This window comes from Ammospiza caudacuta, chromosome 3 (assembly GCF_027887145.1).
Source record: "Ammospiza caudacuta isolate bAmmCau1 chromosome 3, bAmmCau1.pri, whole genome shotgun sequence".
NCBI classification, from domain to species: Eukaryota; Metazoa; Chordata; class Aves; order Passeriformes; family Passerellidae; genus Ammospiza; species Ammospiza caudacuta.
This window is the reverse complement of record NC_080595.1, coordinates 56,443,820-56,460,559: the sequence shown is the minus strand read 5'-3', so window position 1 is coordinate 56,460,559 and position 16,740 is coordinate 56,443,820. Positions and strand designations below refer to the sequence as shown.

The window sequence follows — 16,740 nt, the reverse complement described above, 5'->3', positions numbered from 1 at the left end:
TAGTTTCTAATATTTAATTGCCATAGAGCTACATGTTGGTATTTAAACCCTGGAATTCATTCAGGTATTTACAGTTTATGCTGAGATTTTTCAAAACCTGATGATATTTTTATATGCAAAGTGAGATTAGAAATTTTCATGTTCTATTTGTAGCTGCGTTTCTTCGTTCCTAGCAGAAAAAAAAAACCAACTGTGCAAACATGGAAAATAAAATTCTTCTGTCCTTGATTCTGCTTGTTCATTTTTTAGCAGGTAGCTACAACAACTTTTGGATACAACAACTTTTGTCCTTCCTTGTTTTGCTAAAACAGTACAAAGAAGTGGAAGCTTTATGAGGAACAATACTTTTATGTTGGATGTTTGAGGTCAATTGCTTTTTCTCAGTAGAGTTTGAAAAGAAAGCTGTGGCCAGCTCATAAATGACTTGCTGCAGTAATTGATTCATATCTCTTGTCCAGCAAAGGAAAGACTAGGAAGGATAGTTATTGAAAAATATTATTGGAGCAGTACTTTAAAGGTCAGGTCAGATCTGGCATTTGGGTGATCTTTTATTTCTCCAAGCCTGTAATGACAGGCTAATTTTCCTTAAAGCTCATCTGAAGTCTTAGCCCTTCACTGTAAATTAAATGTTGCTGAACACCAGGCTGGAGGAGCACCAAGGGTCTGACCATTTCAGAGAAAGGAAGGCAAGGTATGTCTTCCTTTGGTGGTGTGGTGCAAGTGCTCTTTGTTGAGGTTGAAAATATTAAAACATAATGAGATATGTGGGGAGACTAATAGTACAAATGGAAGAGTAGAAATGTCATGATTTACAAACAGTACAGCACATGTAGGTATTGTGTGTGTGTTTGTTTAATCATCCACCCACTCACATATTGTTTGCATATACATTCATAAACAGAACATAGAAGCATCATACATTGAGAAGTTTAGAAGGTGACTGAATTATGGTTGCCAGTAGAGAAACAGTGGTGAAGTTTTCAACTTCTGACTTTCCACTCCTCAGAGCTCCCCAGTGCTATGTTGCCAGAGGTCCTACCCTGCATTTCAAAGCTTCTGAAAATCTTTTCCTTGAGACAGTGTTTTGAATGGCTAAGGTTCCTACACTGCTACTACCTGCACCTCTGGTGCTTTCTGTGTGCAGCAGTAACCTGAGGAAAGAGGTGGTTTTATTTGACTCTGTTTGGATGAAGAATGTCCTACCTGGGTGTGATATATTGGGTTATAATAGCTGCAGTATGAGACATCAGGTCTGGGTGTGCTGTATGGGATTATGATAGCTGGGATATTCCACTTTTCTTCTGCCATTACAGTCTGTCCAATAAATAAACATTTGTGTGGCAAGGCACATACTTGTTTGTCCCTTCGCTGTGTCTGTAGGTAAGCTGCAGCTGATGCAAAGTGAACAGCAGGATGCAGTTTGGATCCCTCAGTAATGATCAGGTAGATAGTGCTGTCCATGCTGGGGTTCAGCTCTTGGGGAAAATCAGGGTCACTTCTACTGTGCTGTTCTCAGGGTGTCATACAATAGATGTGGCAGGTACCTACCTTGTGCCAGTGCCTTTTCAATTGCATTTATTTGGTAAGCAGCTTGAACTGTCTCATTGCTGCCAGACAGTGTGAGGGCCAAGCCACACTCACAAATCACGAAAATACCAATCAGTAGGGGATACCTCATGTGGCCTCTCCTCAAATGCAAGGCTGTATCCCACAGATTATGGTTATGGCAAGCCATGTAGAATTATTGATGGTACACAAAGGATTTTTCAATTCTTTTGAAGTTCTCCACTACAAAATGCATTCAACAATTACTGTGAAAATCTTAAGACTCACATGTTGCTTCTTTCTATTTGTGTATCAGTCAGCCTGAAGATTTGTGCCTTCGTGGAGGTGTGTGTGTGGTATTGCCTAGATGTAATTAAAAAGAAGTTCCTTCATTCCTCCTACTTTAAAATCAGTATTTTCCTCGAAATTTAAATCTAGGATAAGGTGACATAGTAGGGAAGATCTCTTATGTTTTTCAGCTAATGCTTTATCTTGATGATAAATGTTGGTATAGTGCTGTGCCAGCTGCATTTTGCTTCATATCAGTCACATAAACCAATCTTTTCCCAGTTTCTTGCCTTTAAGCATCTTGAATTTGTAAATGGAAGGGAGGCTCTTTCCCCAGACTGGGTGAGTAATCTCTGGGCTGATCTAACCCTGCTATCTGGGATCACACTGCTAATAGAGGAGTGAATAAAAGCTCTTATTGCTGCTGTCTTGACCCTGTCTGCTTGTTTGATGTGTCTTGTGAAAAGATATTCCAAAGATACCCTGACTTTTCAATAAATACAGTTCATTATTTAGATGCAAAACATGTTTGCTTAAACTTCTGAGTGTCACAGATGGTGAAAACAAGGAAGACCTTCACAGAAAGGAGTAAATCTTTTGTAGTTCACTGATGACAACCTGCTGTATAGCATTCTTCATGGAGTTAGAGCTTCATCTTTACTTTATGTTATTTGCACAGAGGTAGCAGATGGGATTGAAATACCACAGGGTGTGTGTATATAAGCAAATACAGGAGCTTTGTAACCCAGAAAGGTAGAGATGACAGGTGGATGCAAGTAACACTTAAGGGCAAAAGTAATGATGATAAGGCTGGAGGAGGTCACAACAGACTGGTACTTTACAAAAAAGTATGGGATTTAGAAGGAAAGTTTAGGGAGCTCCTTGCAAGCAGGAAATAAATGTTCTAAGCAGCAGGGTTTGTTCATCATTATTCTGTTCCACATTGTGACATTTCGTATCAGTTGGCCCTGACTCTTTCTGGTTTTACTGTTGTGGTTTGGACATTTCTGAGTGTAGACAAGTAGAAGACAAAAGGCCATTCTCTGTTGCGTTCCTGGTGCTCTTTCACAGTTCAGTTCCTCCAGGAATAGTTCAAAAGATGCTGCAGCAGAAGACTTGGCACAAAACAAGAAAGCTGGTTGGGTTTTGTCCACTTGTTTTTTAAGTGTCTCCAGGCATATAATTTAACTTTTCAGTTGTAAAATTTGAGCTGTTACCAGTGGGTGAAGACTGATTAGATGACTGAATAAATCATTTGGATAGGGCATCAAAAGATCCTACTTCTCAACACCCTGTGTCTTTAAAGTCACTTATCCAATCTAGGTACTGAATTTGGTAGCTGATTCCTTGTGTGAAGAGTTTAAGCATCCTGAGTAAAAAGCACTGAATAAACATCAGCTGCTGGTTTTGATGATTTGATGTCGTTATAGAGCACGACACAGTACAAAGTACCACGACTCCATCAAAAGGGTGCAAGAAAGATTTATTATAGCAACATGTTGTTTTTATACTTTTCCAAGATATTTACATTCACTTAACATACACATTCACTGCCCATTGGTTATAGGAAAGAAACAAAGTTCTCAGTGGATGACCAAGGAGCCAGGTCATTCTGTGAGCCAGCTAGAGTCTGTAGCTCTTAACTTTCTCTCCTTCATCGTGTCTCCATGGTGACAACCTTGGTATCTTCCTCAGGGGAGATATGGGGCTTTCCTTTATCTTCAGGAGGCCTTTGCTGGCTCACAAGAACAGCACAGAATGTCTTTCCTACAATTTGAGATGCTCCTATTCTACTTCTATGGGCAGTGATGGGCACTTGAAGTTTCTGGAAGACTTTAGTTAATGTGATCGGTGTGAATTCATGTGATCGCTTGTTGCGCAGCCATATTGGAAAAAGTTCTTTTGCACAAAATCTTTTGAAGTTGTTTCCTTTTGCTCTTCGTGCAGCGTCCCATCATCTCCATCTGTTGGGGTCACAGGGATTCCCGCCTGCTGATGGCCTCTGGGCCCGCGCTGTACGTGGTGCGAGTGGAGCACAGGGTCTCCAGCCTGCAGCTGCTGTGCCAGCAGACCATCGCCAGCTGCCTGCGGGACGACAAGGACATCAGCAAGCTGACCCTGCCCCCTCGGCTCTGCTCGTACCTCACCACTGCCTTCATACCAACAATCAAGGTAAAATGAAAGAGATGGGTGCTTGTGAAGAGGGAAGTGCTGCTAGATCTCCCCCCTCCACGGTGCTCCTAAGTGGCAATGGCTAAATGATAAGATTTTATCATTTTAAAAGCTTTCGCATCCTCTTCAAGACCCCACTGATGCATTTGGTGCCAATTAAAAATCTGAAAAGAAGGCTCACACATGCTGATCTGCATTATTCCATGGAGATGGCCTTTCCAAGTACGTAACAAGGGTAAAATATGCTGGTGACTCACAAAGACTTCTGAAGAAGCTCACACTGGTGATAATGCTCTGTCACGGTTACAGGGGTAGAACTGTACCCCCTCTACATGTCACAGGAGTGCTTATATTCCCAGGAAGGTTAGGCTTAAGACCTGGGGCTGCCCAAACATTTCTACTAACACTGAGTTCTGCTAATCTCACTGCTCCAATAGTGCTATGGGATAATGAGCCAGGTATCACATCTTTTCCTGTACCACCTGCTGGATGAAGGCAGCAGTTGGCTGGGAGCCCTGGTGGGGGTCAGAGGGCAGTGCAGGGACACATCGCTGCCAGCAGTCCTTGTGTCACCTCCTAGTGGAGATTCAACGATGCAAAGCAGTTGTGGTGCTGCGTAGCTGAGAGGTGGGAGCAGGGTTTCCAGAAGCCACGTGCCTGTCCTGTTTCATGGCTGTTTCTGGAGCCTCATCAGCACTTATGCTTTACCCTGGCTCATCTCAGTCACCCACTGAACCTGTGTTGTCAGCCATGCCTTCAGTGCTAGGCAAGGCACCCTCTTCCCTGCAAATATTCCTTTTCCCCCTCCAGCTTGCAGACCACATTACAGATCACTACTGAGCCTATACAGATTTGCCAGGTTAAGGAAGCCTATTTTTTTTCCTACCTTTTTTTCCTTATGCTTTCATTTTGAAAGAAACTCTGTTGACTTACACACATGAATAGTATTAGTGTCATACAGGCTATATTGTCCTAGACAAAAGCAGTCCTACTGCTTTAGGATTGAGTTTTTCATGGATTAATACAGTGTGCAGGCAAGCGGGGCAAAGTAATCCAAGCTTTGTATTTCTCTACATGGCATGCAAATAGGCCCTCAGCTAGGATGGGACATGTGCTTGGAAGTGATGTAAAAAGTACAAGCTTCTTCCAGAGTTGACAGCATTATAGCATAGTGGCATAGCATGTACCAGTACTAAAGAGGAATGGGATCTGAGTGTTCAGGTGCACTTCCAGGGCCTGCAGGAGACAAGATACTCTGATACTTGACCACAGTACTAGGGTTCAAAAAGAAGTTTCTGATAAGAGCTGGGACTTGACAACAGGTCTGTTGTCTTATTCAGTGCTCTGACTCACAGGTTCAACCTTCTTTTTTGATGTAACTAGTTTTAGTTTTTATTTTCTGTATACAACTGCTTTTGATCTAACTAAATAACACACTGCCATTCCATCTTGCATGTGGGTCCTGCATAACTCATGAAGTAACCTATACTAATCTTCACCTGCCAGATTAGAGCTGGGTTCAAGTTCAGTTGGTTATGTTGGGATTAAGTCACCACAGAAAAGAACCCCAACCAATATGGGAAAACTTTCTCTTTCCTTCCTCTGTTGAATGAAGCCTCCAATCCCAGACCCAAACAATATGAGAGATTTTGTCAGCTACCCAACAGCTGGGAACGAGCGGCTGCACTGCACCATGAAGCGGACGGAGGATGACCCGGAGGTTGGGGGTCCCTGTTACACACTGTACTTGGAATACCTTGGGGGGCTGGTGCCCATCCTCAAAGGACGTCGGATCAGCAAGCTGCGGCCGGAGTTTGTCATCATGGATCCTAAAACAGACGGAAAAGCAGGTACGATTCAGTTGTTGCTCTGTAAAAATGATTTAGCAACACTTTGGACACTAAATCCTCAGGAGTTTTAAAAAATACATACGTGCAGCATGGATGGTGGCATCTGATATTTTTTTCTGATGTGAAAAAAATCTTTTGTGTGACCTAGAAGCTTCTGAAATTATACCCTGCTGCCTTCTGTTTTACAGAAGAGAACTTCTTGTATTCTGAGTAATGGAATATAGATTGCTAATTAGCAGAAAATATTCTTTAGTCTCAATTTCGAAGTCAGTTGAATGCTATTCATCCCTCTGAATAATGTTCACTTGAGTTCAAACCATTGGAAATTTGGAGTTGGAAGGCAGAGTGGAGAACATTCAATTTCCCTCTGCAAAGTTTTATTTCAACTGCTGCCTGTGGATCAGGTTTATGCTTCTGATAACTGAGAGTTATAATTTATAGCCGTTTTCTGAAGCAGCACCTAAATTTTCTGGGGCCTGTCTTGATAGATGAAATCTATGGAAACAGCTTGATTTCCACTGTGATTGACAGCTGCAACTGCTCTGACTCCAGCGATATCGAACTCAGCGATGACTGGGCAGCAAAGAAATCTCCAAAAATCAGCCGAGCGAGCAAATCACCTAAACTCCCCAGGTAATAACCTCTTGGATAGTTCTTCTTTTTCCTCAAGTGGCCTCTCTTCCTCCCTGCCTCTCCTTCCCTCTCTGACACCTTGTAAAATGAAAAGTAAACTCCTTTGGGCAATAGGAATTCTCTGTAAGATTGGGATGCTCTGCAATGTGCAGTTCTGGGGTGATCTCAGAGATTGGCATAGAGCTGGACTTATGGGAAGATTTCTGGGACACAATGTAATGGGAAACAATAGAGCACAATTTCTCCCCAGGCAGTCTCAAAGAAAGATTTTATAAACTCTCCCACCTTTCCTTTTCTTTCTGTCTTGCCACCACGGAATATATTTTGTCCTTTCAACAGACTGTTTTTTACTTTTGTTTGTTACATTTCTGCCAGTGAACTCTTTAGGTGCTTGAGCTGGTATTCTTGACTCTGCCTTGTGTAGTGGGAGGTAGAAATTACTTGGCTTAGGGTAGGAACACTGACAGCATTTGTGGAGCTTTGGTTTGCTGTATACACTAATGTGAAAATCTGTCAGCTGAGGTGTCATGTTCTCATTTCTTGAGACTTTGCTCAAAGTCTGCATAGCTGAGATCATTCATCTCTACACCTTTTTGGGATTAGTGGAAGACAAATTGTACCTGGCAGAGCTTCTGGAAGCTTTGTTAGATTAATTAGAAAACATCTAGCATGAGTTACTGCAAGTGTGTCAGGTCTTCAAATTTGACCCATAATTCTCCATCCTGCAGGCTCTACAGTCTTTATTAGTCATTTTGAGGACATCCTACCAGTTGTCTTCTTCTTACATCTTTTCATTCAAAGACATGAGTTTTGTGCATTTTAGCCTGCCCATTGTTGATTCCAAGTATTGCTTTACCTGCAGAATCAATATAGAAGCTCGCAAATCTCCAAAGATGTCACGAGCTGCACAGGAGATCTCAAGATCACCAAGGTTACCAATAAGGAAACCCTCTATTGGTTCTCCAAGCCTGACACGAAGAGAGTTTCCTTTAGAAGACATTACTCAGGTATTGTGCACATTGTTACCATACCTGATTCAAATGCTTTTTTGTTCATGAGGCAGCATATTGTGGTAGAGATCAAATGATCAGCAATGAAAGTTTGCATTATATTACAATAAGTAGATAGAACTAGAGAATTGCATCTTCCAGTTCAGTACTAATGTTTGAAAGTGCCAGTATGAGGTGGTGTTTGGCAAGTACCAGGAGCAGTTACTTTTGTCAGTGTGAATCCGTGTGAGATGTTTTATTCTAGGTGATGTTGTTGGCTTTTTGAAAGTGTATGTGAAAACACTTCATCAGTTTTTCAGACCCATCTTAATGCCACCATGATTCTCTGCTTTGCTAGGGATTGCAGAGATAAGGAAATGTTTGCTTCAGAGGACCACATAGTCCGTTTCATAATTAACATGAAACAGTCTTAATTGGAAGGAAGGAAAGGAATTACCACTTTGTGCTCTTTGTGGTATTCATGTCCTCTGGGAAAATGAAACTTAGCAGGCTGTAGAACTGTCTAGGTTGTATATTTCATTAATAGCAGCCTGTGTTATTGTAATTTTCTTTTGTTTGGCTTGGTTTTTTCTGCTCTCTTGTTTTTCCTTTTTATGAAAAATTCTAAACAGTTACACAAAGCTAGGACCAGAAGCCCTTTGAGTAGAGCAGAAGACCTGAGGATTAGATCCTGCTCCTGGCCTTTGAGAAAAGTCTGTTGGTCTTTCAGACCCATAAATATGTGTGCCATGGCAACAGTGGTTTGGGAAGTTGCTTTAGGAGCTCCAGGGGAATATATGTTTGTTGTTATGAGTAATTAATTTCTGTCTTGTTTATCGTTCTATAAAGTGATTCATGAGCATAGAACCAACGGGCAGGGTGTATCACTCTCTGAAATACAGAATAGCTGTGGTCCTTCTCAGCAGGAGCAGCAAGTGCCAGAAAGCAGACCTGTTCTCACTAAACAAGCATTCTCCACTAAGTGTTGTTCAGATCTTCAATAGCTCTAATCACCCTGTGGCTGATGCATACATCATTTCTGATGGTGTTAAGATATCAGAATGAGTCTTCTTAATGACCGGATAAAACTGTTGCTACATAGGCACTTTGGGCTGTTTCAATACAATAAAAACAAGATAGACTGAAATTGCATTATCACTTGCAATAGCTTAATTGCTGTGCAGTTTTTTATTAGAGCTTGATACAGATTTTATCAGATAAAAATGATCTTGTTTTTGTTTTGCAGCACAACTACCTTGCTCAGGTCACATCTAATATCTGGGGAACCAAATTTAAAATTGTGGGTTTGGCTGCTTTCCTACCAACTAACCTTGGTGCAGGTAACAGTAAACTGTTGATTTTTTTGCGTGTCAATTTCTTTCTAACAAACAAGAAACTTAGCAATGAGATTTTTTGTAAGTGATCAAAGCACTTTTTTTCTGTGGACAGTGAGAGTTAGATCTTATTAAATTCACTGTAACTAAAGAAGATTAAAATCTATAAATACAATAAGGAGATATCAATAAAATGCTAAAAATCTCACTTGTAATAAAACAGTAAATCAACATTTGAGCCCAGACGTCTATTTTTATAGTTTATTGGAACAAAACCCACACAAATAAAAAAAGGGTTTTGCAAGAGGACTATAGAAATAATAGGTTTAAATTACTGCCATAGAAGTATTTTTTAAAGTCAGATTTTATAGTTATGTAGCTACAAATTCTATGAAAAAGCTATTACAGCCTCATGCTCAAGATTCTTTAAGTCAGTGCAGAGCCTCATCATGTGGTTCTCCTGCCGGAGCATCAGTAATCTGGTACCATCATTAAAGCAGCAGTTGTCTATCATCAACCTTTTTTCAGGGTAGTCCAGTTTTGCCCAATCGTCCTGTTGGGAAGGAAGAAGGCTGGATAAAAAACAGGGTACCACACCGCAGAACTGAGCTCTGAACTGAAATATTAACACAAGTCTAGCAGTCTAATGAGCTCTTTAGAACACTTATTTTGTCTCATGCTGCATTATGTAGTTGGGTCAGGAGTACATAAAGGTGTCCTGGATGCAGAATTAGGTGGATAGCTTTTGTGGCTATATGGACTGCTGTCAGCAGTTGAATGATCACAGGTCATTCTAATTCTCTCACTGCTAGTGGCAGATAGGGAAGGATTTAAGTGTAGAGTAAATGGATAGTGATACTTCTTTCAAATGTTCTCCCAGTCTCCAATGGTTTGGTTCCCAGGGATTTCCTGAACCAAGTGGGATTTCTTTGTATGTGGTAACTGTCAGCAGATTTCCTTCCTGAGAGCTTTCCAGTTTTTCCCTGTAAATTGGTAGCATCCTGTGGTGAAAAGTTTCAAAAGTAGAATGGAAAAAAGTCTTTTCTTCCATAAGAAGTCTTTTTTCCCTTCCATAAAAATAGATGTGAATACAAGATGAAGTAATTAATTATTTAATTACAGAGATGCTGCTTCCATTTAAAGAGAAATAGCTGAAAGCAACAATCTCTTTTATCCCATTATTATGCAAAGTGTTACATAGTGATTTTACAAATAATGGTTCACCCATGCACATGTATACAGTAAATAACAATATTCATAGCCCTTCTGTCTGCTTTGAATTGCTTCTTCCTTGGCTTTACATGCTATCTGTGTAACAAACTTTTTTGTTTCTTATGTTCTTTCTCTAGTAATATATAAAACCAGTCTGCTGCATCTGCAGCCCCGGCAAATGACAATATATCTCCCAGAAGTGAGGAAGATTTCAATGGACTACATTAACATGCCTGTCTTTAATCCAAATGTTTTCAGCGAAGATGAAGATGATCTACCAGGTAAGGAGGAGCTGGAAGGCTGCCATGTTATGGGTTAAGCTAGATGGAGGTCAGGTTGGTTGTGGCATGGTCCCCTCTGGTAAACACACAAATCAAAATCCTTTCGTCTGATGGGGTTCTGTAGAACTGAGTTAGAATAAGGCTACATATGTATTATGGGCATTGTTTTCTATGATGTGTGGAAAGTATAATCCATAAAGAGCTCCTTAGTTTCAAGTTCATTGGGAAATTAGTCATCTGCTAATTCATCTTAGTTTGCTAGGAATTCTCCACAGACTGAAGCCTTGCATTCTGCATCTTGATGGGACAGAATTGTAATCTGTTGGAAACCCAGACAGGCTGTTCTTGAGACCTGATGGCATCAAAGCTGATAGGAGTTTGGGTCAGAGAGCAGGTTCCCATAAAACTCAGCCACCCTTTGAGAAGTGATAAACGCTCATTTGCGCTTTTATCACTACTAAGAGGCTGAAGTAGTAAAGTAGTCAACAAAAAAAGCAGGATCAGGAAGAATTTTTCATTTCATTGAGGGAGCAGAAGATTTAAGCAGTGCAGGGAAGGTTTGGGTGCAGGTGATGTGATGTGGGAGGGGAAAGGACTGGAAGTACTCAAGACCTCCTCCAATCAAAACAAAGTCATCATGCCAATAAAATTAACAAACAACAGAAAATAAGATAAATTAATACATTTTCAGAATTTTCATATGACTGAGACATTCCTGTTGCCTGGTCACAGGTTTTTGGAACTATGGAAGTGGCTGTCATGCCAGTACCCTTTAAAAAGGAAGGAGTGTGAGCACCGCAAAGCAATTAAGAGCAGTGCTGAAATCTACTGAAATAAATGGAAATGTTCTCATTATTTCAGACCAGGGTTTCAACTGCTGACAGCAGCAAAGCTTTTGTCTGACCCAAGCATCAGAACAGTCCTCTGGACTGCTAAAGAAATACTTCAGAACAGTCCTCTGGACTGCTAAAGAAATACTTGTATGTTTCAAATTAAGCCCATTTTTTTCACAATCTGGGGAACTTGTCCTGCTTAATTTCTGTCTACATGATACTCACCTGTCGTGTCTGAAGAAAATAATAGAGACATTGGTGACCATATATATATTATTAACAGGAAGCACCCCACATTTGCTATTATGAAACACAGTCCAAGCTGTCAGAAAATAGTATAAAAACTAAATAGAGAAGAAAGAAGTTAATGCAAAGTTTTCACATCTCTTCCTGAAAATTGGGTTGAATCTGCACTAAGAGATGAAATGGTGCTTATAATTGCAGGTACATAAACAGAGAGAAAATTATAAGAGACTCTTGTAACAGCTCTTTGAGAAGGCTTTAAAAGAATTATACTACTCTGTCCTTCTAACAGCCTTCCTCTTGTCCATCTTTTCCTTTCTAGTTTCTTCTGAACATATATTTCTGACTTAGTAAATGGTGGCTACTTAAATCTTCAAAAATGTTTATGGGGCTATCCTTTCTAAAGCCTGCATATAAAGAAAGTACCATCTACTAAAGGAAAAAGTATTGCAGAGTAAATAATGATTACCTGATAGATTAGAAAAAACATGGTAGAAAGCTGCTCTTGGGCGGTGCAATGTTCATAGTGAGGTACACTTGGGACAGGTGTTTTTTAATGTGGTCAGTAAAGATTTGGCAAGACAAATGCACGGTGAATTGATTTCACTTACAAAGTATGCAAACTAATCAATTAAAAACCATTGGAGAAATGAAGAAAACGTTGGATTTAAACACTCAAGAGTAATAAGCAACACCACAACAAATGATGTTTTGTTGGATAAGGTAAAATGACAGCAACATTTGGGGCTGCTCAAGCCAAGCTAACAATTAAACCTCAGGCTCTGGCAGCTAAATTGCTAAGCCTGCAGGCATCAGGGTGAAAGCATGGCCTGCCAGCCAAGCACAGAACCACAGAACTGCCTTGGGGTCAGTTAAGTTTGGCTCTTGGTCTTCCTCTAAAGGAATGAACTGAACTACCATAAGGATTTGCCAGTCCAGTCACAGTGCTGTCTGTACACTCCTCCCATGTTCATGACTGATGCTGGTAAAAGCCTGATGTTACCAAAAATGTAATCATAGGGCATAGGTAGATTACCTGAATTTTAATTAGAAATTAATTAGCAATGGGGCAGTGTTTGGAGGGGTCCTGACTAATGGATCTCTTACATGATCTGGTCTTGCAAATCAGAGGTCTCCACAGAATGTGGCACACTTAAATATGGATATAGAACTGGATAAAAATTGGATATGACACTAGATCCTTGGTCTCTTTTCCTTCCACAAACTAACTCACTCACCATTTTCTGTGGGGTTTTTTACAGGAAATTTAATAAAAAATAAAGAACTTGCAATATTCTTGGAAGTTCTAATATGGGATTTACTGTTTTCCCCCTTTATTCTGTTTTGTTCCTTCTTGAGTACTGCACCTCTACTTGGATCCAGTGTCTTCATTTTCCTGCTTCAGCTTTTCAGTGGTAGTTCCTATTGGAAACAATCACTTTTTGCAAAAGGAACTGCAAACAATTGAGCACTCTTCACTCTTCTGCTCAAAATCATGCGAATTTCTTCTTGCCACATTTTTCAGTGCCACCACATGTGTGAAATTTTTCCTCATATGCATATGCTTCTTTATACATTTCTGATTGCAGCCTGTCCAAACATTAATGCTGCAGTTGCCCTGACTACAGTACCCACTTCCTGAATCTTCTTGGCTTCCCATCTATTTCCTCACATTTTCTCCTTACAAATCTGACAACTTTTTATAAGTTTTGTCTGCATTTCATTCTATCATATTCCCCTCTCTCTGTTTCAGCTTCCTTGCTTTTGCATGGCTGGTAGGTTTGTCACGCACTATACTCAGCTTTTGCCCACTATTGTCTGTGGTCTCCAGTTCTCCCCAGCTCAGTGAGTCTAGGAACCTTATACTAGATATTATACAGTGTCTTCAGTGCAGGTCTTCAGCTTTCTTAGCCTCCACTTCTTTTGTTTATTTGCTTGTTTGCTTTGTTCAGTTGTTTATTGATTTGTTGCATTTACTATCGGAAGTCCCTCCCTGAAAACTAATGAGTCCTGATTTAGCAAAACTTTTACTGATTTGAGCAGAAGCAGTTAAAACCTGATCATGAGTGAATGCTGAGTGGTATCATGACAGCCCATGGGGATCCAGTATAGGCTGAAAGCACGCTCACAGCTTGACCTCTGAAGTGTCACTCCCAAGAAGTGGCTTTAAAGCTGGTCCCCAGCTGGTACAAGAAACTCTTGTGCGATGGGAGTGGTGAGAGTCACCAGGGAGAGTGATGGGAGTCACGGGCTGGAGACGTGTTCCCACTGAGGTCTGATCCACCGGTTTGGGAGCAGGTAGCAGCAGTCTCTACAGGTAGCAAACATTTGACAGGCCCCTCTGTGCCTGGGGCAGCCCCGGCCCGGCCTGGCCACGGCAGGGGAGGTGTGCGGGGCGGGAGCGGAGGCCGGGCGGCGGTGACGCTCTGTGTTGTCCTTGCAGTGCCCGGCGCCCCCGGCGCGCCCGCCAGCAGCCCGCCCTGCACCGTCAACATCCCCATCGCGCCCATCCACAGCTCGGCGCAGGCCATGTCGCCCACGCAGAGCATCGGCCTGGTGCAGTCGCTGCTCGCCAACCAGAACGTGCAGCTGGACGTGCTGGCAAACCCGCCGGCCGAGGCGGGCGGCGAGGGGCCGGGGCCCTTCCCGGGGGCTCCGGGCCGCTTTCCCGGCCCCGGGGCGGGCGCGCTGGCCGTGGGCGAGCTGGGCCGCCCGCCCCCGCCGCCGCTCGCCCCGCCGCCCCCCGCGCCCCCCGCCATCGCCCTGGCCGACCTGCGGGACCACGGCGACCGCGAGCATGAGCCCCCGCCCAAGGCCAAGGCCCCGCGGCCCGGGCCGCCGCTGGTGGAAGGGGACGCCGTCATCTTCGGGGCCGCCCAGGAGCTGCAGCTGAACAAGATGAACCCGCCGCCGCCCTACCCCGGCACCATCCCCGCCGTGCCCGCCACCCCCCTGCCGCCCCCGCCCGGGCCCCCGCAGCCGCCCCTCGATCTCTGCCTCAAGAAGGGCGAGTTCTCCCTCTACCCGGCGGGGCACTACCAGACGCCCCTGGGCTACGAGCGGATAACGACGTTCGACAGCAGCGGGAACGTGGAGGAGGTGTGCCGGCCTCGCACCAGGATGCTCTGTGCCCAGAGCACCTACACCCTGCCGGGCCCCGGCAGCTCCGCCACCTTGCGCATCACGGCTGCCGAGAAGAAGATGCAGCAGCCCTGTGCCAGCGCCACCTTGAACCGGCTCACGGTGCCTCGCTACTCCATCCCGGCCGGGGACCCGCCGCCCTACCCTGACATTGCCAGCCAGCTGTCTCAGGGCAGAAGCATGGCGCAGAGGCTGGACAGCAGTATCATTCATGCTACTCTGCGGAGGAACAGCAGAGAGGCAGCCCTGAAAATGGCTCAGCTGATGGATGGTCAGAGAGCCACCTTGCAGCTTCCCCCTAAGGCCAAGAGCAACATTGTGTCAGCGCAGTACCAGCAGAGAGTGCCCACGGCCTTGTACACCTGCAGCCAATGCAGCAGTGGCGGCGCTGGCAGCAGCAGCAGTGCGAGCGCTGGTGGCGCGGGCAACATCGCTGGTGCCAATGCTGGTAGCAGCACTTCCAGCATTGGTGCCATGAGACCAGATCTGAGCACAGGGAGTGGCTCCCAACACAGCTCTGTCATTGCTCACTCTGTCAGTACTTCGCCCCTGGCCTCCCAGTCCTCCTACAGCTTGCTGAGCCCGCCTGACAACTCCCGTGACCGAGCGGATTATATCAACTCCGCTTTCACGGAGGATGAGGCCCTTTCTCAGCACTGTCCAGTGGAGAAATCAGTACGGCACGTACCTGTGTCCTTGACAGAGGCTACCCTGAGTGTAAAACGGCCGCCGCCGTACCAGTGGGACCCTATGGTGAGCGAAGAGATCTGGGTTCCTCAGGAAAGGACATCTCAGAGCTCAGTGCCCAACCCTCTAAAACCTCCTCCTCTCATCATTGGTCAAGCTCAACATCTGGATATGTCTCGAGTGCCATTTGTTTCCCCCAAGTCTCCAACCAGTCCCACTGCCACTTTTCAGACGAGTTATGGGGTTGGAGTACCTTACCCAGGAAGCTACAGCGCCCCACCCCTTCAGGGAATGCAGGCCCCCTGCTCTCCCAAAGAAGCTCTGGCCCCAACACAGTTTGCACAGCAAGAGCCCTCAGTTGTGCTTCAGCCAGGTTACTCATCCAACCTCCCCTACTGCCCTTTGCCGCCCATGTACCCGGGAAGCAGCACTTGCTCTAGTTTACAGCTGCCACCGATCGCCTTGCACCCCTGGAGCTCCTACAGCGCCTGCCCGCCCGTACAGAACCCCCAGGGCACGCTGCCCCCCAAGCCGCTCCTCGTGGTGGAGAAGCCGGTGATGTCTCCCCCGCCAGCGGAGCTGCAGGGCCACGTGGGCACAGAGGTAATGGTGGAGACGGCAGACACTTTCCAGGAGGTGCTCTCCTTGACAGAAAGCCCTGTTCCCCAAAGGACAGACAAATTTGGCAAGAAGAGCCGGAAACGCCTGGACAGTCGAGCCGAGGAAGGAAATGTGCAGGCTATCACTGAGGGCAAGGTCAAAAAGGAGGCAAGGACACTGACTGACTTCAATTCACTGATAGCCAGCCCTCGGCTGGGGAGGGAGAAAAAGAAGGTCAAGAGCCAAAAAGATCAGCTGAAGTCCAAGAAACTAAACAAGACAAATGAGTTTCAGGACAGTTCAGAGAGTGAGCCGGAGCTTTTTATCAGCGGAGATGAACTGATGAACCAGAGCCAGGGCAGTAAAAAGGGTTGGAAAACTAAAAGGAGTTTGAGGACAGCCAGTGAGCTGGATGAATTCAAGTGCCGGAAGGCCAGTGAGAAGGAGGATGGGCGCCTGGGAAGCCAAGGCTTTGTGTATGTGATGGCCAACAAGCAGCCACTGTGGAACGAGGCAACGCAAGTCTACCAGCTGGACTTCGGAGGGCGGGTGACCCAGGAGTCGGCAAAAAACTTCCAGATTGAGCTGGAAGGACGACAGGTAGGAAGGGTTGGCACATGCTTGCTGGGATGGGGGCCAGGATGTGGGAAAGCTATGCCAGGAATAAGCTGTCACTCATGCTGTAAAGTGCTTCTTGCTTGTGTCAGCTGTTCCATGAAAAAAAAGCTTTGCCATATGGTTGATAAAAAACAGCTGTCAAAGGTCTAAGTTCAGCACATGGGGTGAAGTTCAGCTGTAAAGTAAATACACAAAATATGTTTGGTCTTATTGCAGTCAGACATGGGAACAAGGGCCTCCTTTAGTCTGGCTGGCTCTCACTGCTGAAGGTTTTGTAATAAACACAATGGCTCTTCACAGCAGTAGCTGCACTT

General features: G+C 44.4%; 1 protein-coding gene across 1 annotated transcript in view; it reads left to right on the top strand.

Annotated features, from left to right (window-relative positions):
* The window catches only part of TULP4 (TUB like protein 4), a 143,252-nt gene that overhangs the window by 124,417 nt on the left and 2,095 nt on the right, over nucleotides 1–16,740 (top strand). Inside the window, exons 8-14 of the mRNA XM_058801865.1 lie at nucleotides 3,781–4,005; nucleotides 5,621–5,855; nucleotides 6,344–6,488; nucleotides 7,351–7,495; nucleotides 8,724–8,817; nucleotides 10,161–10,304; nucleotides 13,824–16,408. Coding sequence (XP_058657848.1) covers nucleotides 3,781–4,005; nucleotides 5,621–5,855; nucleotides 6,344–6,488; nucleotides 7,351–7,495; nucleotides 8,724–8,817; nucleotides 10,161–10,304; nucleotides 13,824–16,408 — 3,573 coding nt within the window. The remainder of the gene's footprint in view (nucleotides 1–3,780; nucleotides 4,006–5,620; nucleotides 5,856–6,343; nucleotides 6,489–7,350; nucleotides 7,496–8,723; nucleotides 8,818–10,160; nucleotides 10,305–13,823; nucleotides 16,409–16,740) is intronic.